The sequence below is a fragment of the Zalophus californianus genome, chromosome 3 (assembly GCF_009762305.2).
Source record: "Zalophus californianus isolate mZalCal1 chromosome 3, mZalCal1.pri.v2, whole genome shotgun sequence".
NCBI lineage: Eukaryota > Metazoa > Chordata > Mammalia > Carnivora > Otariidae > Zalophus > Zalophus californianus.
The window spans coordinates 31,597,154-31,625,010 of record NC_045597.1 but is presented as its reverse complement, the minus strand read 5'-3'; the positions used below and the strand labels follow the sequence as shown (position 1 = coordinate 31,625,010).

The window sequence follows — 27,857 nt, the reverse complement described above, 5'->3', positions numbered from 1 at the left end:
AATCTCTAGAATTTTTTATATATTAACAATCACCAGCCAGAAAATTAGGTCAGATACAAGGGGTTAAAAGTAATAGTGACGGGGTGCCTGGGTGGCTCAGTCGGTTAAACGTCTGCCTTCGGCTCAGGTCATGATCTCAGGGTCCTGGAATCGAGCCCCGCATCAGGCTTCTCCTTCTCCCACTCTGCCTGCTTGTGTTCCCTCTCTCGCTGTCAAATAAATAAATAAAATCTTAAAAAAAAAAGAAAGAAATTAAAAATAAAAAGTAATAGTGACAAGGTTTAAAACACTGTTTTCTTTAGAGAAATGTGTGAGACTGTTCTCTTGGATGTCGAAAATGTTATGGTAAGCTATAAGATTTAAGAGATGAAATGATAAGCTATATTTCTACGTAGGGTAATAGATGTCAATTAATGTCAGTTAATTTATAATTTTAATCCAATACTCATGTTAAATCTAGTCAGGCTTGTCTTTATAAGTATTTTAACATTCACATGGAAGAATAAGGTTAGAATAGGAAAAATTCTAAAAATAAAAATTTCTGTGAAATGAGCTTGTCCCAACATTAGAACATGTGAAAAACATGACAAAGCACAGTAATTAAAAATTATGGATTGCTTTATAAATGTGCATATTAATATAGGAACAAGGTCCAAAATACATTCTTACATGTAGGAATTTGTGATAAAGGAGATATGAAAACATGCAGAAGAGAGAAATCAGTTCATTATATTGGGATAAATAATTGTCTAAGAATGAATTTATCAGCCCACCAAATAGCCTAGGTTAAGATAATAGAAAATAATAATAGATAATAGAAAAAAATAAAAAAATAAAATTGAAGAGTTAAAATCTTTGGAGGCAGTTTAAAATTCTAAGCTTTGAAGGAGAAGGAAAAAAATAGATTTAAATCTATATATAAATAGATATTCTGACAACATTCTGAGAAAAATACATTAAGCAAAATGACTTAAACATTATCTAGATTTCAAATAAACTGGTGAGATAGATACATACTTGAAAACCTCAGTAGAGGGCGCCTGGGTGGCTCATTCGTTAAGCGTCTGCCTTTGGCTCAGATCATGATCCCAGGGTCCTGGGATTGAGACCCACATCAGGCTCCCTGCTCAGCAGGGAAGCCTGCTTCTCCCTCTCCCACTCCCCCTGCTTGTGTTCCCTCACTTGCTGTCTCTGTCAAATAAATAAATCTTTAAAAAAAAAACAAAAAACCTCAGTAGACAAATGAGCAAAGGATGTGACCAAATACTTCACAAATAAAGAAGTACTACTGGAAATAAGCAGTAAAATCTTTACCTTCATTAGTAAGAAATAATTATGTGAAAACCAAATACTCTGTTTTAATTGAAGGTGGTAAATAATTTGAAATGTTACCAAATGATGGCATATTATGGCAAAATGGTATATACTCAAAATGATCAATTGAATATAAGCTGGTACAGCTCTGAAAAACAATGTGACAATACCTGTCATGTAATTGTATGCTAGTTTTTAATTAATATAAACATATATTAACTTAAAAAATTACAGGACTTTTCCCAATAATCTTCCCTTTTGGGAGTTAAAAAAATAGATTACAAAATGGGGGAAATATGTATAAAGTTTCTTCCTAGTGGAAAATATCAAAAACAACTTAAATATCTACAGTGTGATAGAGAAAATCAGTGAGATCTTGTACATCCCTGAAGAGTGGTGGTTAGAAAGGCAGGGCCTCTCTGTGGAATATCATGCAGTGAGTGCGGTGCGCAGGCGCGGAGGGATGGCACTGCGGGTCTAGCTCTTGCGGTGAGATGGATGCACGAATGCTACCTGCTGGCCCAAAAGTAAATTGATTTTGCATTGCCAAGTTCCTTTCCAGACAAGTATCAAGAGCTTGACGCTGCTGATTTTATTTCTAGAAATAGAATATAAGAAACTGTAAGGAGCAGGGATGAAGATATGCATACAGACCTGCATCGGAAGCATTTTCACAGTGGCGAAAATTCGAGTGATCCCAAGTCCACATAAGGGAACAACGTATCACTCTCATTTGCGTGAAGGGGTGGAGAGGAATTTAGAGATGTCACTTAGTAGTAAACAGCAGAACCAGGGCTGGAACCCAGAGTCCCCCTGCTAGATGCATTTCGCTATTGATGTGGTATTCGGAAATGTCTTGAGGAGTCCGTTTTCAGACCTCCCAAGCTTTGCTCAGCTCACTTCAGGATGCTTCAGGCCTAGCAGGGAGGCTAAATAAGAGAGTTCTATCATAATAAAACTAAATCATCACGTGTATTGATACTGACTTTTTGCTCTTGCACACTTTCCCATCTTAGCACTTATTGTTAACTATTTGTGTTCCAACTGAGCAATGTTCAAAATTACCACAGGAATTTTAGGAATTAAACTTATATTAATTTTACTACCAGTCTTTGAAAGTATTAAGGTGACCATAAATTTTATATTGAATGCTTTTAAACTTTTTTATTTTATTTTATTTTATTTTATTTTATTTTATTTTATTTTTTTAGAGAAGTGGGGAAGGGCTGAGGGAGAGGGAGAGAGAGAATCTTAAGCAGGCTCCACACCCAGCATGGAGCCGGATGGGGCTCAATCTTACAACCCTGAGATCACGACCTGAGCCAAAATCAAGAGTTGGATGCTTAGGTTGGATGCTTAACTGACTGAGCCACCCAGGTGCCCCAAACTTTAAAACTTTAGATTATATATGCTTCTCACTTTACCCAAGGAAATGTGATCACTACTCAGAGTGGTTTTTATTTTAGAGATATTATAGCTTATGCATTTAAATGGAGGTAATTAATGAAAAATCTTAGTAAAGAATTTGCTTAAGATAACTTGTCTAAATTAATATATCTGATAGTTTATTCTCTTGGTCAACATTTGACAAGAGAAACAACATCAAGGTTCGACTTGTCTGGCAACAGAAAACCTAACAGAGGGGAGGTGTCCTTTTTGGGAAAAGCTAAAAACCATTTCTCATGTTTGAGTGAAATGAAAAGGTAACATTTTTCTAATTTTATTTCTATAAAGAAGGTAGAGGTTTTGAATCACAGAAAAATTTCTGTATTAAAAGATAGCGGGTTTTTTGCAAATATTTTTAAAGCACCTACACAATACCAGGTACACTGCTAAGTGTTAAGGAGATATTTGGAATGAGAGAATTTCCTTGTACTTAGCAGTTTCACTGTCTGATTAGTGCAGTGCTCTGTCTTTAGTAAGCATTCAAATATTTGTGGACAGAGTTGCATCTAGAAGAAAACTAGGCAAATGAAGATGTGCTAAATAACAGATAAAAAATCATTTTTCTTTAATTTGTAAGGAAATATATAATGTCTTCATTACATCTTTAAAAATATAGTTACCATGGGGTGCCTGGGTGGCTCAGTCATTAAGCATCTGCCTTCAGCTCAGGTCATGATCCCAGGGTCCTGGGATCAAGCCCCGCATCGGGCTCCCTGCTCCGCGGGAAGCCTGCTTCTCCCTCTCCCACTCCCCCTGCTTGTGTTCCCTCTCTCGCTGTCTGTCAAATAAATAAATAAAATCTTTTTAAAAATTTAAAAAAATGTAGTTACTAATAGGAAAATTTGACTAATGTGGGGATATATATTTAGAAAATGTAGTCAGCAGAAAGATAATAGAAATATGTATGTGTGACTGACTGACCAAATAATTCATAGGTTAGAAAGTTCACTTTCATATGCTCTTTGAGGTCAGTGTCTCTAGGACATTTGGAAAAAATCTTTGGAAATAGGAAACTGAAAAGGTGTCCCTGCTGAAGAGCTTTCTGATAAAGGGGAAATGAGGTTTGGCATTTGGAACTAGTTTCTGGAGACTAAGAGAGCACCAAATTCTAGTTCTCACTGAAACCATTTATAACTGATCTAGATGTTACACTGAACTTTATGTACAGTTTTCTTGGAGTGTCACCTCTGAGTTATATTTAAAAGTCAGGACACATTCACTGGTGACAAGGTTTCAGAACAGAGGCAGCCTTCTAGCATCTGTTATGTAACTCAGCTCCTGTTGGAGGAAGTGGGCAGGATGTTTTGGAGAGAAGAAGAAAAGGAAGCAGACAATAATGCAGGGATGAGCTGAAGGAGAGGGGTTGCAGGCTTTTGCCAGTGTGGTCTACCACCGCAAATAGCAAATGACTAGGTGTTTCTCTTCTGGTTTTAATCTTACCAAAAGAGCAAATCTCTGATGTGCTAACAAAACACATAACTAGGTTTATGCCATGGCCTGAGGGAAGGCTTGGGGGAGTTATGGTATAATTATACTTAGGATTAGTGGAATGGTGGGCTTGCAGGCAGATAAAATGGTCCCTTGACTGCCTCTACTTCCTTGTGTACAGAGGCAACTGGAAGATTATCATGTTATATGATTCTTAAATAGAGCCAGTGACCTCAAGTGAGTGTTGCCTTTACGAATTCCACATGTGTAATTGAAGAACCCTTATTATGCAAAGAAGTTCTATTTATAAAAGTAGTGTCTCCCTTGTGTGGCACTTGTATTTAATTTGGTATAAGACTATGCCCCTACTTTTTTAGATATCCTTAAATTTCACAGAAGTTTAAATTTTATGGAATCTACTTTGAAATTATGAAATCTAGGATATTTTCCTCCCTAGAAGAAATACCCTAAAAGGTTTTCCTTTAATTGTATGTGAAAATAATTATTTGTGATTCATAATTTGATTGGATGTTCAGTAGTTGCCAAAACCATATGTGTATTTTCTCCATGTTCTAGTGCTTAGAACTGGTACCATTTTAACATTTGACAAAGTAAAACAGCATTTTCCTCTGGTGATGCAACTTTTACAGGGTAGTTTGTGTGTTATACAGAGGGTTGTTTTTGCCTTGTGGTTATTTCTGTGTTTGTACCCATACTAGGAGGCTCCGGAGTAGAAAAGGAAGCCAGTCCACAGTGTGTATGTTGCTTCTATGTAACTAACAGCTGTGGAAACTTCTGATGAGGGAGGAAGCAACTCATTTTGGGGAGACATCATTTATCTGTGCTGGTTCCTTTACTTCCTTCAATCCCTTCCTTTTGCTGCCTCGAATGCTCTTGGTATTGCTAACACTGTAATATAAAAATGATAAGTGAAGTAAACAGGTAAATTGAGTGATCTGGCCAGTCATCAGTGACTCAAATGGGCGGGGGAGGTATTTATGACACTCTTCCTCCAATAAAGACAACCGATGCCAGACTTTTCTGACATTTGATAAGTTGGCCCAGCTCTTTTTAGTCTCTAATTTTTATGCCACTGAAAGATTACATTTTTTTAAAGATTTTATTTATTTATTTGAGAGAGTGAGAGCAAGAGAAAGGGAGGGAGGGAGGGAGGGAGGGAGAGTGAGCAAGCATATGTGCACATGCTTGAGCAGGGTGAATGGGCAGAGGAAAAGAGAGAAGCAGGCTTCCTGCTGAGCAGGGCGCCTGAGATCCTGTCCTGAGCCAAAGGCAGACACTTAACCCACTTAACCAACTGAGCCACCCAGGCGTCCTGAAAGATTACATTTTAAGATCCGAGTTACGTTAGGAAAGTCACTGCCAAGCTAGTGGTCAACAACTCTTTGAATTTCTTGATTTACACTATGCCAGAATAATGTTGCTATTAAGTAATGTTCCAGTTATTAGTGCTTCTATACATTGCATACCTGGTAAATAGGGAACAACTAGAAGAATTAATTTGGAACTGTCATTTCTTAGAAGCCTGCTCAAATTTTTTTCTAGCTTCTTGGCGAGCCATTAAAGAAAAATAATTCAGCTATGAAGGGAGAAAGCCTTCCTTCCTACTTGGCTTTCAGTGCACAAACAAGAAATTAGGAATCAGAGGGTAACAGTTCTAGGAAATGCTTAATTGAGGGGGAAACTTTATGTATATTAAGTTGTCTAAAGATCTTTGTGTGAAGAAACTATGAAAACAGAAAAAACATCTTTTGTTCACCAGACTAAATCTTCGTAAGCCATCGTTGTGTAATTTTGAATCTTGCTGAACAACATTCTGAAGGTTATTAAATTGAGACCTTTGTCTTCTTTATTTTTAGCACATTCAAGTATATATATAAATCTCTGGAATGTTGAAGGAGTGACATTCCACAAGTGTCAGATTTTTTTTTTTTTCTGTTGCCCATTGTGAGGAGGAGACCAGTAAATTAAGAATGTTTGGTTCTTTCTCCTATATTTGCTTTCTTTTTGGAGCTCCGTTTACAGAATAAAGAATTGCTTTTTGTAGTTAGATTATTGAATAGGAAAATCACTGTTTTAAATTACTGTTTTCTGACAGTGACTAATGATTAATTAACCAAGCTAGCATTAGTAGAAAAGCATTACTATAGTATTAAATGTCTCCAAGGCTTAGACTGTCTCACTGAACAGCAACAAAAAACATAGAGTTCACAATAACTAGATTTAGAACCAAGAATTATACTCTACGTTACATTCTTCAAAGGTGGCTTCTTTCCTTGTGTTCTGGAATGTAGAGACTTATGAATATCTTTGCAGATTCTGTCATAGCAACTTTAATGTGTTCAGTATTAGATTCTGAAGTAACTGTTAGTCCATTTTGGGGAATTCTGGTACATTTTAATTTTTATCCAGTCATTCTGTTACAGTAACAAAGCAACCACTCACATATTTTAATGAGTTACCAGTAAGAACTAGCTGGCCATTGGGATGAGTTCCACTGCACCCTTTAAATCTGGCAAAATACAGTTGTATTTTGTACCCATGGATAGATCTAGGGAATATTATGCTAAGTGAAATAAGTCAGACAGAGAAAGACAAATACTGTGTGATTTCATTTACATGTAGAATCTAAAAAACAAAACAAACAGAAATAGACTCATAAATACAGAGAACAAACTGGTAGTTGCCAGAGGGTTCAGGGTAGGGAAAATGGGTGAAGTGGTATTAAGAGGTACAAACTCTGATAATAAAATAAATAAGTCATGGAGATATAAAAGGAATATAGGGAATATAGTCGTATATATTATATAGTTGTAGGGAATAGAGTCAATAATATAATTACTTTGTATGATGACAGATGGTAACTAGACTTATAATAGTGATCATTTCATAATGTATATAAATGTCTAACCACTATGTCATACACCTGAAACTAATATATTATGCGTCAACTATACTTCAGTAAACAAATCTGGAAAAATAATGTGGTTTGAAATTACCTTTTAGAATAAAAAACAGTTTGAGAAAAAAAATTAATGAAAATGATTAATAGAAAAAATTATTCTTAGGTCCAAGAGAACTAGATTATTGTAACGAAAGAGATTCTTAAACTGGCTCTTGGAATAGAATCAAATACTACCTTTAACAAATGTGGAACTATTTTTAGGGACATGGCTTTGAGTATAGCAGCGTGTCTGTATGGTCTGAGAGGACACTCACCATTGTTTGCAGTGAGGTTATTCTTACTTTGTTTCTTGACTTATTTTCTTGGTTGTTTGCCTTTTATTGGGCCCTTGGCTCTAAGTCACATATGGGGGATGGACTAGTGATATACAAGATTTTTGAAAATGTTAAAAAGAATATGAAACTGATACTGGCATTCTTGTAATTGCATATGTTATTTCTTTATTTACTTTCAGTTTGGTTAATAAACTTAAACCTGGCGTTATTAAGAAGATCAATAGATTATCCACACCAATAGCAGGTTTGGTAAGTAAAAAATTATCTTCAAAACTGGATTTGTTTGTTTTCAAAATGTAAAATGGTGAGCATAGACTGGTACTCTTATCTGGAATTATCATAGAAATTAGGTTTGGGGTTTCTTGCTCAAGGAAAGTGTTTTTAGTGATGTCCTCCTATATCTTCAGTTTTTTTCTGTTTCCCTTCTGCTGGGAGACTTTTATTTTTTGTTGTTGTTTGTTTTGCTTTTTGTGCCCTCAAACTTCATATATCCCCTTTCTTAGCTTATTTCTTCCACAAATTGCATCTGTTTATGATCACCTTCTTTCTGAAGCTCAGCCCTGCATACTTTGTTTGCCAGTTGACCACACTTTAGGGAAACTCTAGATGTTCCCCAGTTGTTACGTTTCTCTTGCTTCATGCTTATGCATAACCCTCACTTAGCCTGCAGATCTTGGAGTGTATTTGCAACAAGTTTGCTTTATATCATAGATTTCCTACCAGAGTTCTGTGTGATATTGGGTAGGTCACTATCTTCTGTTGCCTCAGTAATACTACCTATCAGATGACTATGAGATAAGTCTCTAGATTCTTTCTAGCTTTAAATTTGGATTCTGTGTATGAAAAATACCCCACACTGTCATTATATGGATACTCTAGTGGATCAATAATTGAAAGACCAATAGAAAGGTGGGGCTGTATCTTTGAAAAAGAAGTAATTTATAATTAAGTACAAATGATGGGTTATTTTCAAATTGTTAGCAACCCCTAAGAATCAAGGCTGATGACAGGAGTCAATTTAAAAAAATTAATTTTGTAAAACACTGAAGTTTAACACAGCTACTACCTGGAATTATATATATATATATATATATATATATATAAATATTATATATAATATTAATTCCTTCTTTCTTACCAAGTTATTTCTATTCCATTTCTATCATGACATGATTTCTGTCATGACATGATATTTTTATTGGTCTCAAATTTGGTTAGGTATAAAAAACTATCATGTGTGCATATATTGTTATGTGAATATATATATATGACTGTATAGCAATATACATATATGTATGAATAACTTCTATTAATATAGCAAGTCAGAAGATATTATTTCAATAATAAAATTGAAGAAATTTGGTTTTCAATTCTTCCTAGGAAGAAACATTCAGTTTAATAAAAATAAAGCCTTACATGAAAATCATTTTTATGAAATAACTTCTGTGAAAATTAAAAGTTTGAATCATATTGAAAGTTTTTTCAAGTGGCTCGAGTTATTCTTACTATAATGTTTAGATTTTGAATTGTCATTTCTTGAATCAATTACACACATTGTAAATGAAATTAGCCTTTGATTTCAAACACCCTTCATATTTGGAATACTTGAATTGTGGTGATTTGTTGTTATTGGCCACTAGAGGTTTTATTCAGTCTTCTGATTCTATGATTAGATGAAAGCCAAATGTATTTTATATTTAAATCCAAACATCTCTCCAACTATTTCTGTTTCAAGCATGGAAATTCTATCTGGTTTGGATTTTATCTCTAGACACTAAAATGAAATGTATTTCCGGAACATTAACTGGGATGATTTCCCAAATACAGGACACTGAGCATTTTCAATGGGATGTAGGAGCATAAGAATAACCACAGTTGCAGAATTGGGCTGTAATTGGTTTGAAGTTGTCATCATGCCTCATTTGACTCCTTCTTCTCACACTTGTGTGTCAGGATGGTTATGTCAAAATTTCTTGAAGCCTCAATTTGAAGTGTGCATTAGAGCTCCAGCATCTACCTGGTAAGGCTGTCATATATGCGTAGAAAGGGATTATGTAGGTAGTCTGACATACAGATGCTAAATGAATGTTGTTTTGTTGCATATTAATTTTTTAAACAAATAATTGAGTGCCTACTAGGTCGAGAACTTTTCTAGTTTATAGGGATATATTGGAGGAATAAAAACATTAAGGACATTATCCTCAAAAAGCTTACATTTTAGTGGTAGAACAGGATCTAGCAAATAAATTAGCAAATGAGCAAGAAATCACCAGATATAAATGTGCTGCAGAGAATTATAATAGACTGACATTTGTTGCACACTTATGAGCACTCATAGTTGGACTATGAAGATTGACCTCAAAAATTCCTCAAGGAATATGTCAGAAGCCTTTGTTTTTGATGTGTATAGAAGAAAGATAAAAAACCCAAGCTGGACTCTTTATACTAGTAATTTCTGTGTTCACAGCAACTAACATAATGACTGATACATTTGGAGGTAAAATATTTATTTTTTAAAGATTTTATTTATTTACTTGAGAGAGAGAGAGAGAGAGCCCAGAGGGAGAGGGAGAAACAGACTCCCCCCCCCCCCCCCAGCAGAAAGCCTGACGCTGGGCTCCATCCCAAGACCCTGAGATCATGACCCTAGCCTAAGTCAGACGGAGCCATCCAGACGCCCCCAAAGATTTTTTTTAATGAATAAGTGGAAAAGTTTTCAATTGTGAAAAATAGTAAGCTCTCAAATTAGATCTTTGAAGGGGATAGTATTATAGGTTGAATTGTGCCTTCCCCCAAACATAATATTTTGAAGTCCTAAACCCCAGTACCTCAGAATGTGACCTTATTTGTGAATAGGATTGTTGCAGATAATGTACTTAGTAAAGCTGAGGTCATAATGGAATAGGGTGGGCCCCTAATCTAGTATAACGTCCTTATAAGAAGATGACTATGTGAAGACAGGTACACCCAGGAAGAATGCCATGTGACAACGGAGGACTGGGGTGAGGCATGTATAGGCAAGGAGAACCAAAGCTTGCCAGCAAGCCACCAGAAGCTGGAAGGGGCAAGGAATAGTTTCCTTATAGGTTTCATGGAATCATGGCTTTGTAGACACCTTGATTTTGGACTTTTAGCCTCCAGAACTGAGGGACAATAAATCTCTGTTTTAAGCTACCCAGTTTGTGGGGCTTTGTCATCGCAGTGCTAGGAAACTAATACAAATAGGTAAGTGTTTTTTTTTTTTTTAATTTAATACTTGCTTTAAAAAAATTTTTTATTTTAAAATAGAGATTCACAGGAAGTTGAAAAAAAAAAACAGTACAGAGAGGTCTTCTGTGTCCTTCACCCAGTTTCCCCCATGGTAACATTTTGCATAACTGTGATATGATATTAAAACCAGGAAAGTGACATGGGTACATCTAAAGATCTTAATCTGATTCACCAGTTTTATATGCAGTTAATGCTTTTTTAGTAACAAAGAGCAGAGGTGCTTTCAAGCTAAGTGAGATGAAGTGTTTTATTTTAAGGAATTTTCAGAGGACTCTGTCATTAATTTGGTGTTCAGCCATAAATATGATAGTCACATTCCACATGATTACTTTTTCTGCCCCATTGCAAACAGGAAATGGTGTCTCTCAATTGAGGTTCCCAAGAGAAGAATCTGAATAGATCAAATTACCTTGTCTTTCCAGGCTACAGATATCATAGGTCACTAGCCAGCTGGTGGATGCGTTCCTTGGGAAGAGTGTCCTCTTGGCAAAATGGGCTATGGTTAGGAATGTCGGTAGCCTTTGGCTCACTGAGTTCAAGTGTGTGGGTTAAAGAGGGTTCTGTGAATGAGGTTTCTCTGGGGTAGATAATATTAAGTTAAATATAGTAAGAATTATACAATTTCTATGCTCCAAGCCCTGTTTTCCATCACTCCCTTCTTATTCTCTTTCCTTCTGCTATAACTTTTATCCATTTCATGCCAGTTACTATATTTGCTTTGAAGCCAAGGCACTGGATTTACTGTTTATAGATGGCCCTATGTGAAACACATGGAATATCCTCTGAGCAATGACAATGAAGAGAGATGTTTAGCTGATTTAGAAATGTACTGAATGCTTCGCTTGAAACATTCACATTATTTTCTGAATGTTTTGTCTTTAGGAAGGCATTAACCATGTTCTCATAGATTTAGAGAGACAGTTTTTCTCACTTGACTAAGTTTTAATTTTTAAAGAAATACATTTTTCTCTATCTTTGTATTCTTCACAAAGCCATGCTAAAAAAATCTCACCCAAGAGTTTGAGTTTTCCAAAAAATTAACCAGTGTTAAGTGTGGGTATGTTCAATTCATTGAAACTCAAAACTAAAAGTGTATTTGGGAATTAAAAAACTCAACCTCAAAACAAAACCGTGAGAAACAAGCAAGATATTCTGGTGGTGAAAAGAGCCATTGAACCAGAATAATGTTTACCATCTGATGTGTTAACGTACATGAAATACAATATGTGTAGAGAACATCAAGGAAGTTATTAACCCTAAGACTTACAGTTGTCTTGGACCCCTAATGATTTAATTGTATTTAATAAAGCAAGGTTGCTCAACTTTGGCACCACTGACTATTGACATTTTGGGCCTGATAATTCCTTGTTGCGGGGTGGGGGGGTGTCTTTCTTGTGCATTGTAAAATGTTTAGTAGCTTCCCTGGACTCTACTCACTAGATGCCAGTAACACCATGTTCCCCACCCCAAAGTTATGACAGCTAAAAATGTCTTCTGACATTGCCAATGACCCTGATGGGGTAAAATCATCCCTGACTAAGAGCCACGGAGCTAGAGTTAAGAAAGTAAACAATACCACTTTACATGGGCTAGTTTGCTTACTGAGTATAGATTTGAGTGATCTACTTATGCCTGCCATTTCAATTGCAGTTTCTTTTAGAAAAGAAATGGTATTCTAGAAAATTTGGTTTGAATCATTTGTTTGAAAGTTTGTGTCTATTAGTGGGCTTAATAGAAAAATCTTCTTGGGGTGCCTGGGTGGCTCAGTCAGCTAAGCGTCTGACTCTTGATTTCGGCTCAGGTCATGATCTCAGGGTCGTGAGATGGAGCCCAGCATCGGCTCTGTGCTGGGTGTGGAGCCTGCTTAAGATTCTCTCTCCCTCTCCCTCTGCCCCCCACCCTGCCCCTCTCTCTCAATTTCTTCAGTATATCCACACTTGCTTCAAAAATATGAGCTGAATTTGAGCATCTTTCCTCTAAAGGGTTACTCTTTCAGATTATTTTCGAGATTGGAATGCATAAGGTGTGACTGTAGAGACTGAGAAGTTTGTTTCCTCATGAATGCTATAGAATGCAGGAAATGGGCAAAGATGCCAGCTAGCTTAAGCTGTTGGACGTGTCCATTTCTCTTGTGTTCATAATTGTTACTTCAAGAAATAACATCAGTCTATGGGTCCATTCTTACTGCCATTTTTCAAAAGGTTATTAGTGGTTAATGTTCTTGTGCCTGTGTAAAATTATTCCTGATTCATCTTTACTCACTGTACACTTGGGCGTCAGCAAAGTAGTGTGACCTAGTCTGTGCCAAGGTCACTATTGAAATATCTAGTTGTTCCCTTCCAGCAGTAATAGAAAGTGCACCTGAGGAATTAGCTATAAAATTTAAATATTCTCATCCAGGTTTTATCATAGTTTTAAAAACCCACTCTCAGGCAGTGACTCTATGTAGCCTACTCTTTTTCCCAAGGGTGAGGGGAACACGGGGGTTGGGAGAGGGGAGGTTTGTGGGACACTGAGCTTGTGAGCTCTTTTACAAATAAAACCAAAATGTGAGACCTCAAGACAAGAGTGTTTTCAGGGAAAAAGCCCACTTCTTTTTCCTCTCCTTTCTTACCCAAGTTGAAATAATATAGGAAGAATGAATATAATTATTATTTTCATTCAGGGGGGCACTTCTCTGGTTAGGAGGCAGGAATAAATTTTGTATGGTTGAAAAGAAAATACTCAGGGAACATTAGAATGTGACTTGGATGAACAACCAACACATGCTTTGCTTAAAAGAGTAGTGACTAAGGATCGCTCTGTACTGGGTCAAACTCAGTATGTGTTTCAGAGGGAATCCCTCTCTAGTTGGTAATAAAAAAGATACATTTATGAATGTATTTCGATGTTGATGTATATAAAACCTGGTAAAAAGTGACACCATGGAAAGATATGGGAAGATGGTATCATAGAGTGCATTTAAAATAACCATTTAATGCTAAGATCAATATTGTCTATTTTCTGTTCTTGAATTTTATTGCTGATTTTGTAGATTTGTTTGAGCTCTCCACCTAGCACATTTGGGATAGGCTTCCACCAAGTCAAATCTTTTTGATTCACTCATTGTTGCTTTTTGATTGTGTAGCCATATAAGGGCAGCATTCATGCAGAGCTGATTCTGGCTGCCATGATCCCCATCTCCAAATGGATGGGGGACAACACTGACGAGGTCCCCTCCCATAACACTATTTCTGCCTTAACTCTTATTTAGACTTCATGTTCTCATTTTCCTCACAGTTGATAACAAATGAAGGCTAGATATTTTATAAATGACCATGTTTTTAATTGTTGTTTATTTCTCCCCTATCACTGTATTGGAACAATTTGTAGATGTGGAATCAGACCTTAGTGTTTTATTGAGTTAAATGATTTTTTTATTTTTCTTACATTTCCTAATAGAGACGGGAGATTAAATGATATCAATAAACTTGATTAAAATTGCTCAATTATGGTTTCAGGATAAAAACTGCACTAAAGAAATCCTTTTATCTCAAAGGGAGGGTAGACCACTATTACAGGTTGTATAATTATGCCTCAAACAATAAATTTTAACTATTTTTATTTTTCTAGTCTGTCAATCTGATTATTTTCTTTGAAAACAGGACACCAATAACAAAAACGTGGAATGCTTTTTCTTAATGAAGTTACAGGAAGAGTACTCTAGTGTTGCCATTATTTAATGTATTCTTACATTTATGTAAGAGATTATAGCATAAAAGCTAGCCATTTACTAAAAATAAGGCCACTTTATGCATTGAAAATGATATTTTCTGTGGTTGTACTTTTAATTTTTTTCCAAAGTATATTGGAATTTCTGTGGATCACCATCAGTATTTTGAAGTATTTTGGGGTTATCCAATAATTAAGTTGAGAAAACAGACTAAATGGGGATTATGCATTGGCTGTTTTCAAGGTAACAAATAGTAGATATTAAATATCCAAATGCCTTAATACCTCCATATAAATGGCAGATAATAAGTCAATGATAACTGAGTTATTTAGAAAGAAATTTTAGGTGATTTCCTCAAGAGTCTCCTTGTCTCCTTACTTCTCTCTGACTCCCAGTAAAGGTAAGTATCACTAAGAATGGAAACCTAAAAACTTAGTGTCAACATTTAAAGTTGTTTCCGGTACCCTCATACTGATGCAGCACTGTAAATCAGGAAACTCCTGTTTTATTTTGTGCCACAATTTCTTAGTCATGGCATTGGCACACATTTAGGAGCACTTCCCTAGAGTTCCAAAACTTGTTTTTAAATCTAAGATGAACATATACTAACTTTCAGCCTTGAGGGCAACCTTTTAAAAAAACATTAATGAATTAGAATTCCTAATGCAACAACATGATTAACTTGTAGAGTCAAAGAAAAATTGATTCAGAGTAGGATTATATCTTACATGACAGTTTTATTAAGATACTAAAATGCTTAGAACATCTCTCTTTAGGAACCTTTTGTTATGTAGAAATTGGAAACAGATCAAATGAGGTTAAATAAGAAGTAGAACCCAGATGTCAGACTGGTATGAGCACATTGGTCATTTGATGGGTCTTAGGCCCTCCCTAAAAGTATTTATTGGACACCTATGTGCCAGGTACTATTCTAGGAACTTGGAACACAGCCACAAATAAGGCAGAGAAAGTTCCTCCCTAATGGAGCATAATCAATAGGTCAATAATAACCTGTAAGGTACTAACAGTTGTCATGCAGAATGTATAATACCTTGTCAGTTGCCAATAATTACACTGAAAAAATAAAGTGAATGGGTAGAGAGTGATTGAGTGAGTGTATGAGAAGTATTTCGGAAAAGGTGCTCAGATACCCTATGACCTAGCTTTTGCACTACTGCGCCCCGTGATGGGTATTAAGGAGGGCACGTATTGCATGGAGCACTGGGTGTTATATGCAAACAATGAATCATGGAACACTACATCAAAAACTAATGATGTACTGTATGGTGACTAACGTAACATAAAAAAAAAAAAAAGTGCTCAGAGATATCTTATTTCTGGAGCTGACATTTGACCAGGGACCTGAATGAAGTGAGGGAGGGGGAAAATATGGGGATCATGGGACTTTCTGAGACAAAAGGAAGACAGGGAGGATCAAGGCAGGATCAAGCTGGTTCAGGAAAAGATTGTGGGTCTGGAACTAAGTGAGGCAGATAGGGACGGGCCAGCAAGGTTGTATAAGGCTTCATAGGCTTTGGTGAGTAGATAATATTTTACTCCTAGCATGATGAGAAGCCACTGGGGGCTTTTGAGAGTGGTTTAATTTGTTATTAGAGATCATTGGATGCCTGTGGTAAAGGATGTACATATCTGTGACTATACTAAAAATCGTTGAATTGTACCCTTTAAATTTATGATTTGTATGTGAATTCTATCCCAATAAAATGTGAAAATAAAAAAATCACAAGTTGGTATGTGAATAATAGACTGAAGGAAATCAAGAAGAGAAGCAAGAAGGCCAGTTAAAGAACAGTTTTGGTAGTTGAATGACTAATTTTGTGTCGGCTTGACTGGCCATGGAGTGTCCAGATAATCGGTTAGACATTATTACATTATTCTGCATCTGTCTGGGAGCGTGTCTTTGGATGAGATGAACATTGGAATTTGGAGATTGTGGAAAGCAGATTGTTCTCCCTAATGTGGGTGGGCCTCATATAATCAGTCAAAGGGCTGACTAAAACAAATATGTCAGTCCTCCTGTGAGTCAGAGGAAGCTACTCCTGCCTAACTGCAAGAACTAAAACATTGGCTTTTCTTGGGTCTGGAGCTTGCCAGCTTTGAAACTGGAACTTACTTTCAAATGGAACATTTCATTGACTCTCCTGGTTCTCAGGATTCTGGACATGCACTGGAAGTAGACCATCAGCTCTCCTGGGTGTCCAGCTTTTAGATGGGCAGATCTTGGGACTTCTCAACCTCCATAATCACATGAGCCAGTTCCTTAAAATAAGTCTCTTTCTCTAGATATATGTATCTTGTTCTGTTGTCTAGAGAACTCTGACTAATACAGTAGTTCAGGCAAGAGGTGATGGTGACAATATTGGGAATGGAGGAAGTGGTCAGAGTTTGTTTTGATGGAAGACCATATAGCGCCTGTAGGTATAGGTTGTAATACCTGTATGTAATACCCGTCAATCTGTAATAGATTGACAGAGAAGCCAGGGTCTTTGCATCAGTAGTTTATTGAGATAGTAAATAAGAAATCAGAGGTTGGTGGAGGGAAGGGAAGAATCAAGGGAGAAGCTAGAAATTGAGGCAGTTTACATACGATTACAGATTGGTAAATGTCAAAGTGATCAGTGTCAATCTTAGATATTGTTCCCTGACAACATCCTGAAAAAGATGATTAAAGTGATGGTTTGTGATTATTTATAAGAAAGAACATAACACTAGAAGCCAGTCTTGTCCACCACAGACAAATGCTCTAAAGCAACATATTACTGGGCTGGTCCCATGGAAAGTCCAAGAGACCAGCTAGAGGTCATAAAATGGCTCATGATGGATTTTGTTTGACTTCACTGTTTTTGCTTATTTCTAAAATTTGAGCCAAAATTTGCATACCCTTAGATTTCATGTAAAATCCTAATCTCTGGCTTCTGCATGAATGTGGCAACAGCAGGCCTGCATTCCCCCAAAGCAACCATTGTATGGGGCATCCTGTGGACAGGATGGGTCTCTGCATTGCTTGTTCTCTGGTCATTTCCCTAACATGATGCCCATTTTATTCATTTTTGGCTTATTCAGTCATTTTACCAGCCTTTCTCTTTTAGACATGTCTTCATTCCTGCAAAGTGTCTGCTGTGGCCTTAGTAGAGTCAATGTGGAAAAAAAGTAGACCAGGTAATATCTATAGGTGATATCTTAAATAGTTGAATAAAAATGCTCACTTTTAAGGAGCTAAATGGAAATCCATGTAAACATGGAGAGAAGTTTCTGCAGTTTGCCTTAGGGCTTTGTACTTGCACTATTTTCATTTATTTAAAAAATTTTTTTAAAGATTTTATTTATTTATTTGACAGAGAGCACAGACAGGGGGAGCAGCAGGCAGAGGGAGAAGCAGGCTCCCCGCTGAGCAGGGATCCCGACATGGGGCTTGATTCCAGAACCCTGGGATCATGACCTGGGCTGAAGGCCGACGCTTAACTGACTGAGCCACCCAGGCACCCTTGTGCTATCTTCATTAAAAAAAAAAAAAAGATGGAATAAGAACATAGGAAATGTATTTAGTCCTCTTTGTGGATGTTAGTCAATAAGCGTAGTTAATGTACTGAATATAAAAATCTGCAGTTTAAAATGATCTAGAGTCATAAGAGTCCAGCCATTTTATATTATCTGCAAACTTAATTATACATTTTATGCCTTTATCCATGAAACCTCCCGTGATAGAATCACATGATTTTCATTTCAGATTCTTTATATCCACCTTAGTTTTATTCCAAATTTCACTAGCCTCCTGGTTCATTAAAACTCGCAGGTCATCTTCCCCATGAACTGTGATGTCATTGTGAACTGGTTGTTGCCCTTGTATACCTCAGTTAGCCAACAGTATGATTTAGATGCCACAACGCAAAGTACCTGTGGCCTGTGACAAGAGAAGTAAAGTCCACTTACTGACCACTTGCTATATCCTAGAAACTGCCAATCACATATCTGTTTCCTCAGTAAATCTTCAAAATCACTATTACTCTCATTTGGCAAGAGGACTATTGTTAGTGACCCATCACGTGATGACTTGGACAGTTAAGCACATCTGGAGTCCTGTTTTGAGTTACAGATGCTTGATTTTAAGAACGGAGGACCTAACAAACAGGAACCTGTCTGTAAGGAAGTATGATTGTTGTCATAGGCAGAATGGCTCCCAATAACGTTCATGCTCTAATCCATGAACCAGCCAATGCGTTGTGAGGGGAGGGAACCCTGGGTTCCAGGGAGAACTGAGGTGTAAATCAGTTGACTTTGAGATGAGTGGGTCTGGGATTATCCAGGGGGGGCCAGTATAATCCTGAGAGTCCTCATAATTGGAAGAGAGAGTGAGAATTAGTTGGATGGTAGTGTGATAGAGACTCAGGCTGCTGCTGCTGGTTTTGAGGGTGGAGGAAGGGGCCTCTAGCAGACGGAAAAGAAGAAAGAAATAGGTTTTCTCCTAGAGCCTCCAGAAGAAACGCAGCCCTGCCAACACCTTGATTTTAACCCAGGGAGACTGATTTTGGACTTCTGACCTCCAGAACTATAAGACAATAAACTTGTCTTGTTTTCAGCCACTGACTAGTGGTGATTTGTTTCACTTGTGGTGAAAATGAATATAGGAGTTAAGAGCACAGAATCAGGGATTGAACTGCTTGGTTTGAATCCTAGCTCCACCACTTGCTGGATGACCTCAGGTTAGTCACATACCTCTTAGGCCTCAGTTCCTTCATGTGTAAAATGGGAACCAAAAGATTTCATAAGCTTTTTTAGTGTGAATTGGAGATAATTTGTGTAAAGGGCCTCAGCATGCTGCCTGGCATACAGTAAGAACTCAGTGAATGTGAACTTGAGAAAATCAGCTATTCGGTGGAGGGCCAGTTGGGACGACAGGAGAACCGAAAAATGTCACAGAGGGACAAGGGGTGTTGAGAAGACCAGGGATATTTGAAGAGAAGATGTGAGGTTGGGGCAACGTGTGGAGTGTATGAGGTAGGAGAGCTGTCTAAGTAGCTAAGAGACTCTCGTGGGAAAAAGACGGGATTTAATTCGCATTAAGTAGGCAGATTTAGGATCAGTGTTTTACAATTACAGCGAGGGAGTCTTTGGACTTTTTTGACATGGAAATGACTAAAAGTAAGTCAGCCTCACAGGGCAAGGAGTCCCCGGGGCTGGAAACGCTAAAACAAGGGCTGATGACCCAGACACATCACCTGTAAAAGTGAGTCTCGGCAAGCGGGTAGGCGCAGTTGCACTGAGAGTGTGGATTCCCAGCTAGCCCTAAGGTTTTACTGTGCCGTTTTCCTTCGTTAAATGTGCTTTACTGCTTCATACGATGTGTTTTGGCATCATTATGACATGCTTCTTTAAGCAGTTACGTATTTGTTTTACTTTGGAGCAGAGAACACGGATAATTTGATGACAGAACGTTTTTTTTTGTTTTTTTTTTCCTTTTTTTCCCATTTTGTTCACCCACTTTTGGCAACCCCCAGTCTGGTCTCAGACAGAACTTCTTAAGCCTCTATTTCAGCATTTTGTGTCCGTTTCTCCTCCTTCCCTCCCTCTCTTCCTTCTTCCTCCCTCCCTTCTTTCCTTCCTTCCTTCCAACGGAGTAGGTACGCGTTAGAACTCCTTCATTTCGGATGTATAAAGTTTAATTCGAACACCATGGAAGACTGTACCTTAATCCATGCTGCAGTTTGACAAAGCGTGTTCCTGCTTCTGTGTGGTTAATTGTGACCCAAGTTGATTAAGCATTTCAGTAACCAGCCCTTCAGCAGGGCACGGCCCTCATGCCTTTGACCTTCGGCTGCCCTCGCTTGCCAGTGCTCTGTTCTGCCTCTCTGTATGGTTTTTGCTCTTCCTTTGCCAAGCAATGTTGGAGAGAAGCATGCAAGCCACTTGGTGACTTATCATGTATAATCCCCTGGGCCCTCAGTGTCACTTGGCAATTCCTCTTAAGCATTCCTAGTTGGTTCTTAACTCCTCATCACATATGACAAAACTTGACTGTCCTCAAATCCTTTGCTATCAGCCCATGACTGAGGCTCTTTGCAGAGAAGCAAAGGAAAATGTTCTGCGTACTTTTCTCACAAATAACTACTGAAATTGAATCTGTGTGTTTACCTACATATTGTAATTATCCCCTGCAGGTCTTAGTAACACAGTTTACATTTATTCACTAAGCCATAAATAAGAAGATGAAGTCTCTAATAATAAAGCTAGTGCCACTGATCAAAATTGCAACCACACCCCTTTCCTAATGGAAACTATGTAACTAAAGTGCACATTTGGATATATCGTGGTCACTCCAGCGCTTGGGAGTTGCTTTAAAATAATTTTGAATGTTCACAATTAGTGTATCACAAGAATGGAATTTGAGTACTTTTGGGGATGGCCTAATGGTAAGCTCCGTAATCCCCAGGTGATTGCTGCTCATCCTAAGGAGAAACCCTGCTGTAAATCCTAGTTGGAAATATTTTCCTTATTTTGTTATTGGCCAGAAAACTATGTCTGCAAAGATCCAAATCACCTGGAGGATTTTCTTAGCATGTGGATTCTGACTGAGTGGGTCTAGGGTGGAGCTAGAATCTGCATTTCTAACAGGCTCCCAAGTGATGCTGATGGCGTGTGGACCCCATGTCGAGTACCAGGAGGTTGGGACAGCTGTTGCCTAGTTGGGACTACTGTTGCCTAGTACATGAGCCTCACCTACAAGGTGATTGAGCGCTCCCTCGAGAGATTCTGATGTGGCTGACTGGGGACTGTTATTCTCACACAGAGACTTAGTTCAGTTTCTCTGCCTCAAACAGTGGTTACAACCTCTTGATTGTTGGCATATACTTCCTAACTTTTTGTCACTGTTAACTCTAGGGACAGGAGACAGGGGCTTTTGTGCTATATTATAAATAGAAAAGGAATTGAGGTCACCAAGTCTCTTGGCCTTCAGATAAATTGATCTGCAACACCATGTGCCCAGGTTCAGAGGAATTGGATGATGTGCTCTCTTTTTTTAATCAAAAAAAAATCTTGCTTGAAATAGGCATAGAAAGGCCAGAGTGAGCACATGAGGAACATTTGGTTCACGGATGGGGCCCACGTCCATGTGACGTCATTCTGGCATCTTTGGTTTAAGGTGGTGACTGTATGGCCCTTTTGACTATACAGTCATAGCCCTGAGCACAGTTTTACTCTTTTTCAGAATTGGTTAGGATTTTGATCTTATTCAAGGCTTCTGTAATAAATCTCTTTGTCTTTATTTAAAGAATCCATTTTTATTGATGACAGCTCTTGACCCTCTACACTCAGGAAATTTTTGCAGAAGTAGGTCTAACTGGTTTGATACTGTGAGTAGACATTCCCCATTTGCTGTGACATTTTAGGTTTCTTGATACAAAGTATTCCCTCTGTAAGTTAGAAGTCTTGAAATTGTATCATTAAAGATATATTTAAGAGAAATATATAAAAGAAACATTTTTTAACTTTCTCCAAGTGAAAATGAAAATGACTTTGTTCAGCGAAAGATCCTAGGGAGGTATAGCATAGACTTTAATGAGGATTTAGACTTTTGTGTAACAAAAATGGTTGAATGTGAAAGAGAAAAATGTATACCATGATGCCATTTATGTAAGTGAGATACATAAGTGAATCTACACTTTAAAGGACATTTAGATTTTTAAGCACATTATAGAAGGCACCTTTAAAAAATAATTTATGGAGGTGAAATTCACATAACAAAAGTAGCCATTTTAAGGTGAACAATTCAGTGTTGAGCAGCCACCAAACATTTCCATCTCTCCCAAGTAAAACATCTTACTTCCTGTTCCATCCTCCCCCTCCCCAAACTCCTATCAGCCACGTCTGTATCCTCTCTCTAAGGATTGATCTATTCTGGATATTCCACATAAATGGAGTAGGTAACATTTGTGTGTTTAGCTTTTCCTTAGCATCATGTTTTGGGGGTTCATCCATGCTGTAGAATGTATCAGTACTTTATTTTTATGGGTGAATAATATGCCATTGTATGAATATATCCCAATATGTTTATCTGTTTCTGTTCATGTACATGTTTTAGTTGTTTCTACCTTTTGACTATTGTGAATAGTGCTGCTATCAATGTGCACACGTACATGTACTTGTCTGGGGAACTCTTGAATTCTTTAGGGTACATTCTTAGCACCTTTTAATGAAGAGCAGTGGGAGTGAATGGGAGCATGCGATGAGGAGAAAAATATAACAAAATGAGAGAGTCATCCTTATACTGACTGATATTTAGGAACTTGCTAAAATATATTCAATCGTGCTCGCTTCGGCAGCACATATGCTAAAATATATTCAATCAACTCTGGGCCCTTGACACTTTCCTCAGCTACTTCCATCCCTGATAGGAGAGCAAAGCGATCTGCTGAAATGACACGAGACTATGGTACTGGATAAGTGCTTGGGGGGAAGAAAGTGGGATGAAGGGCTCTGGAAGGGTTCATGTCATGAAAGACCCATGTTACCTCTGGGTCCAGTGTTAGAATATTCATGTTGGCCTCACATTCTCCTTCTCATGACTCTCTTCAGGATGTGTAATGGAGACAGAGGGGCGTTAAGATCCCAAAGAAATGTTCTAAATTAGTCCCCAGTGGACTAATATAAACCTGGGAATATTGTAAATTTTTGTGGATTCCTTATCTTTCCTCAGTTGTGAGCAAATAGTGTTCCTGACTCACTAATCTCTCTCTCATTTACCCTCGCCCCCTCCACCTGTTATGATTAACTTTGTAATTGATTCAAGGCTAAGGGGTGGAGAGGGTTTGGGGGAGAATATGAAAATCTTAAGCCATCCTGCCTTGTCTGTTTAAATAGTCTGCTTTTATTCATGTCCTAGATAAACGACTCTGAAAGGAGCTATTGCAGATCTCCTTTTGTTTTGTTTTTGTGAAGCCACTTTTGGTCCTCAGTGTGTAGAAGTGCAGAAGCTTGGTGCTGGCTTTTGACATGAAGTATTGAGGGTTGGGTTAGAGAGGGCTTTCCTTCCTTCCTCTCCTTTGCAGAGAGCTGTGTGCCCTAGGGAATGGGGTACAGATCCAGAAATTACTCATTTCACAGATGAGGAAAATGGGGCCAGAAAGGCTGATGAATGTTTCCAAAGCCACACAATTGGTTAGTGGCCGAGCTAACTTGGAGTCCTGGCTAACAGTCCAATGAGAAGATGTTTCATGTTTGTCCTTTGTTTTTACTTTATCTTTGCTGGCTTCAAGTGAAAATGATCCCATTATTGAAGACTAAATGCTTCCCTTTTAATATGTTGAGTGGGGTGTGGCTTCTTGATGTTCCAACAGATACTAAAAGTTTATTTTATAATTTTGTATCTCCCCTTAGGCAACTCTCTGCCTAGGTCTTTTGAAATCACAAAAAATAAATTACCAATGGGCTCAAGTCCAGTAAGCAGGATTTACGTTGCAATTCTGATCTTAATACAACTTGTTCCTGCTGCATAGGATGTTGTGGGGCCTTGTTTGTAAAGTTTGTCTTGAGCATCATCGAACTCTTTAAAAGAAACTGCTTTTTAATGTAATGGCTTTATTTAAAACTAGAATTTAATCATAATCTATTTTTATTGTCTCGAACTATAATCACTCTAGATTTGAAGTGGTTTCTTTCTAAATTAGGTGGGTGGGTTTTGAGGCATATGTGGCTTTATTTATTCTCATCAATAGGTACATATTTGTCAACCAGATGAATGCTATTATGTTTTTAAAAAACACATGAAGAATTATTTTGGCTGTCCATTCAATAGGTTTACTTTCAGTTTAACTTTGTCATAATATTTTATAACACTTTAAACATTCAGAACCACAATGAATTTGTGGGAAGACTTCTTTTTTTTTTTGTCTTTTCTCCTTCTTCCTCCCCCCTTTCTTTTTGTGGGACTATTTCTAATGGTTTTTCTTCCTCTTTAGAGATGTGCTTTTCTTCCTGTAGGATTTGGGGTACTAGGACACCAAGCCATTTGTTCTTGTCTGCTTCTCTGAAGGCCAGTTTTAGAACCATTAATTTGAATAATTGAGTGATGAGATAGTATAGGTTTTAAAAATTATGTGAGCTTAACAAAATGATCACTTTTGCTCTTTCTGGAATTTTGCCAACATATTATTCCCCCCTTTTTCCACTAAGTCAGATCAAACACCTTCCATTGAGTTGTTCAACTTTTGACTTATAAATTCTTTTAATCTTCAGACTCTTATTTAAAATGATCATGGATTGCACAGTAGCCAAATTATGTCCATCAACTGATGAATGGATAAAGAAGATACGGCATACATACACAATGGAATATTACTCAGCCATCAAAAAGAATGAAATCTTGCCATTTGCAGTGACAAGGATGGAATTAGAGTGTATTATGCTAAGCCAAATGAGTCAGAGGAAGACAAATACCATATTATTTCACTCATATGTGGAATTTAGGAAACAAAACAGATGAACGTATGGGAAGAGAAAGAAAAATAAGAGAAAAACAGAGAGGGAGGCAAACCATAAGAGACTCTCAACTACAGAGAACAAACAAAGGGTTGCTGGAGGAGAGGTGTGGGGGGGGGCTGGGCTAAATGGGTGGTGGGCATTGAGGAGGGCACTTGTTGGGATGAGCACTGGGTGTTGTATGTAAGTGATGAATCCCTAAATTCTACTCCTGAAACCAATACTACACTATATGTTAATAAACTTGAATTTAAATAAAATCTTGGGAGAAAAAAAAAATAAGCATGGATTTCAACTTTCAGTTGTGTAGTTCACACTGCTTTCCACTGATAGTACACTAAAATAACCTCTCTTCTCTACGAATACTTTTGTTTTGAATGTCCCTTAGTCCCTAATAGTCAGTATAGCTTTTCTCTTGCCATGCATTTGCTTACCCTTTCCCTAAACCCCCTCACTCTCCAAGAATCCATGCTGTTGAATTTAGCCTCTTCATCCTGGCTTCTCTATCATTCCCTCCCACTTTGCTGGGCCACCCTGCCTTTTCTCATGGGGATGAGCTTCTCCATATGGGACAAGAGTAATTGTATTTCTCCAAGGGGCACGCTGTCTTCTGGTTCCTCACAGCCAGCCGTTAGGGAGGTGAGTTTTCAGGGAGGCCCTCTCTCGCTACAGATGTGGTGGTGCCAGTGTGTACAAGTGCTTGAATGTGTGTTGGCATGCTAGCAGGCCATTCTCTTCCCCGAGAGTCCTAACAAAGAGACGGTAGAGTCCCCATGCGATCTTCACAAGCTCAACCTCCTAAAAGAGAAGAGGGAAGCTCCAGCTGATTCTGCTCACCAAATGTGCATCTGTAGTAGCCAGTGTTTGGGCAGCAGTTGACAGGAATGAAAAGCATTGGTTTGTGAAAGGAGGATTTTGGTTTTTGAAATTAGCTAGGAGGACAACCTAGATTTTCATTTTGTTGGAGGCAGTTCCTGAAGCAGGTGCAGGGTGTGAATAATGTACCACACCTAAACTATGTGATCTGGCCAATGAACATTAGGCTTCTCCTGGGTCCTATAGTATGGTTTCCCTGTCTGTCAAGAGGCAGCTCAGCAACCGAACCCAGATTCCAGGTGTGGTATTCCACAGTCGTTCTGCAATTTGTAATCATAGAAACAGAATGTTCCTCCTCTTATTTCTTCCCTGCCAACAGTTTCTGGGTGGGTGAATGTCAGTAGCTGGAGTTATTTTTAAAGAGGAGAGGTGAGGCTTGTCGTGCAAAGCTGAGAAGAGGGCGTTTGTTTGCAGAGCAGAGCTGACATCAAAGTGTAGATTACTGCTCAGTGGCTAGGCACTTGTCCTGTAACAGGTAATGTTTAACGTGCCGGTCACAAAGATCACAGAACAGCGTATGCCCAGGCATAAGCTAGCACTACTGTTTATGCTCTGCAAGACTGAAAGGCTTTACATGCCCATGTAATTAAAAAAAAAATGTATGCATCAGTCTTGCTGCCTTCTTTTTTGCTGGCTGTAATTGGACTTTGAAGCCTAGAAGTTCTATCATAAAAATCTGTACCCTTTGTTTGAGAGAGAGCTCGGCTAAGCAATCACTTTCCACTTCTTTTCACAGGATAATATAAACGTTTTTTTGAAAGCTTGTGAACAGATTGGATTGAAAGAAGCCCAGCTTTTCCATCCTGGGGATCTACAGGATTTATCAAACCGAGTCACTGTCAGGTAAGTTTCAGTGGTTTGTTATCTGTTTTTTCAGCTTAGGGCTTGTGGCTGAAGTGCAAAGAATTTCTGAGATTTTATGATTACTGAAAAATCGTTCCTCTGTCTTCCTCTGTTCTCATTCCAAAACTGATTATTTAAAAAATAGCTTAGGGACTATGAATGTGAAGCTGTCTGTGATTGAGACCATGGCATGTTGTTATTTTAACTCTCTATAAAACTAAAATGGTAGTTTATAGTTTAATGCTTGTCCAACATGGTAGTGTTTGGTTGCTAATGGTGAGGGTGCACGTTATAGAGTGACTTTAGAGGTTATATTATAGTTTACAGAGTAAAAAGAATGATTTTTAACATGATCTTTATATATTTGGAATTAAGACTACAAAAATGAGACTGAGACAGTGGTTAAAGAGACTTTCTTTTGTAATTTGGAAGGCAGCGATGCCTGGCACCAACATGGAATGCTAATGACCTTGTCAATTGTGGATGATTTCTAAAAATGAACTGTTTTTCACTATTTTAATAGTATAGATGAGAAAGTGAAAGTGGGGTGAAAATGTGTGCAGGTGTCTCTTGTGTTTTAGATGGAAAATGGTGTCATGTAGGAGTGTATGGTTTCAGGAAATCTGGTTTTAAGCTCCTATGGGATTGTTTTCCCCCCTATAAATCTAATTTGCTTTCAGTGAATCAGAATAAACTCATGTTACCAGATAATCGTGATAGGAAAATGATTTAATTTTGTAGAAATGATTCTTTATCATGGCCCTTAAAGCTAATTAACATTTTTTAAAAGGAGAATATAAATACCTTATTCTAGCTGTAGAAATAATAGAAATGGAAAGATTAGTTTCTACCATTTTAGACAAAGATTTAGTTTATATGGTTGATATCCTGTTGTAATAGCTTTAAAGCTATTTAAGAATTGATGGTAAAATCTTAAAAATGGCCAATAATTTTTCTTAAAGAAAAATAACCCTGTATATAAGTATCATAGTACGCATGGTCTTTTAGTAGTAGAAGCTAAAAGTTGAGATAGAATTCATCTTTTCAAAGCCTAACAGTACATATTTTTAAACGAACAAGCCATTTTGGACTTATATGCTTCCAGTTCTGTTGAATTAGCATTTCTAAACTACACAGCCTTGGTAAGTACATAGCAGGAATGGGTCTGCCTGCATTTCTGATTAATTGGAAGATAGCTTGTTCCTAAGTTTCATCA

The 27,857-nt window shown here is 37.6% G+C and overlaps 1 protein-coding gene across 14 annotated transcripts in view; it reads left to right on the top strand.

Annotated features, from left to right (window-relative positions):
* LMO7 (LIM domain 7) overlaps nt 1-27,857 on the top strand; it is a 126,608-nt gene that overhangs the window by 6,073 nt on the left and 92,678 nt on the right. For 13 of the 14 annotated variants that reach the window (XM_027589228.2, XM_027589222.2, XM_027589231.2 and 10 more), the window contains exons 2-3: nt 7,626-7,695; nt 26,535-26,641. Coding sequence is in view for 1 of the 14 variants with exons in the window: in XM_027589230.2 (XP_027445031.2) it covers nt 25,954-26,037; nt 26,535-26,641 (191 nt within the window). In the remaining 13 variants the exon portion in view is untranslated. Of the gene's footprint in view, nt 1-7,625; nt 7,696-25,953; nt 26,038-26,534; nt 26,642-27,857 lie in introns of those variants that run through there. The other variant, XM_027589230.2, reaches the window with a different exon arrangement.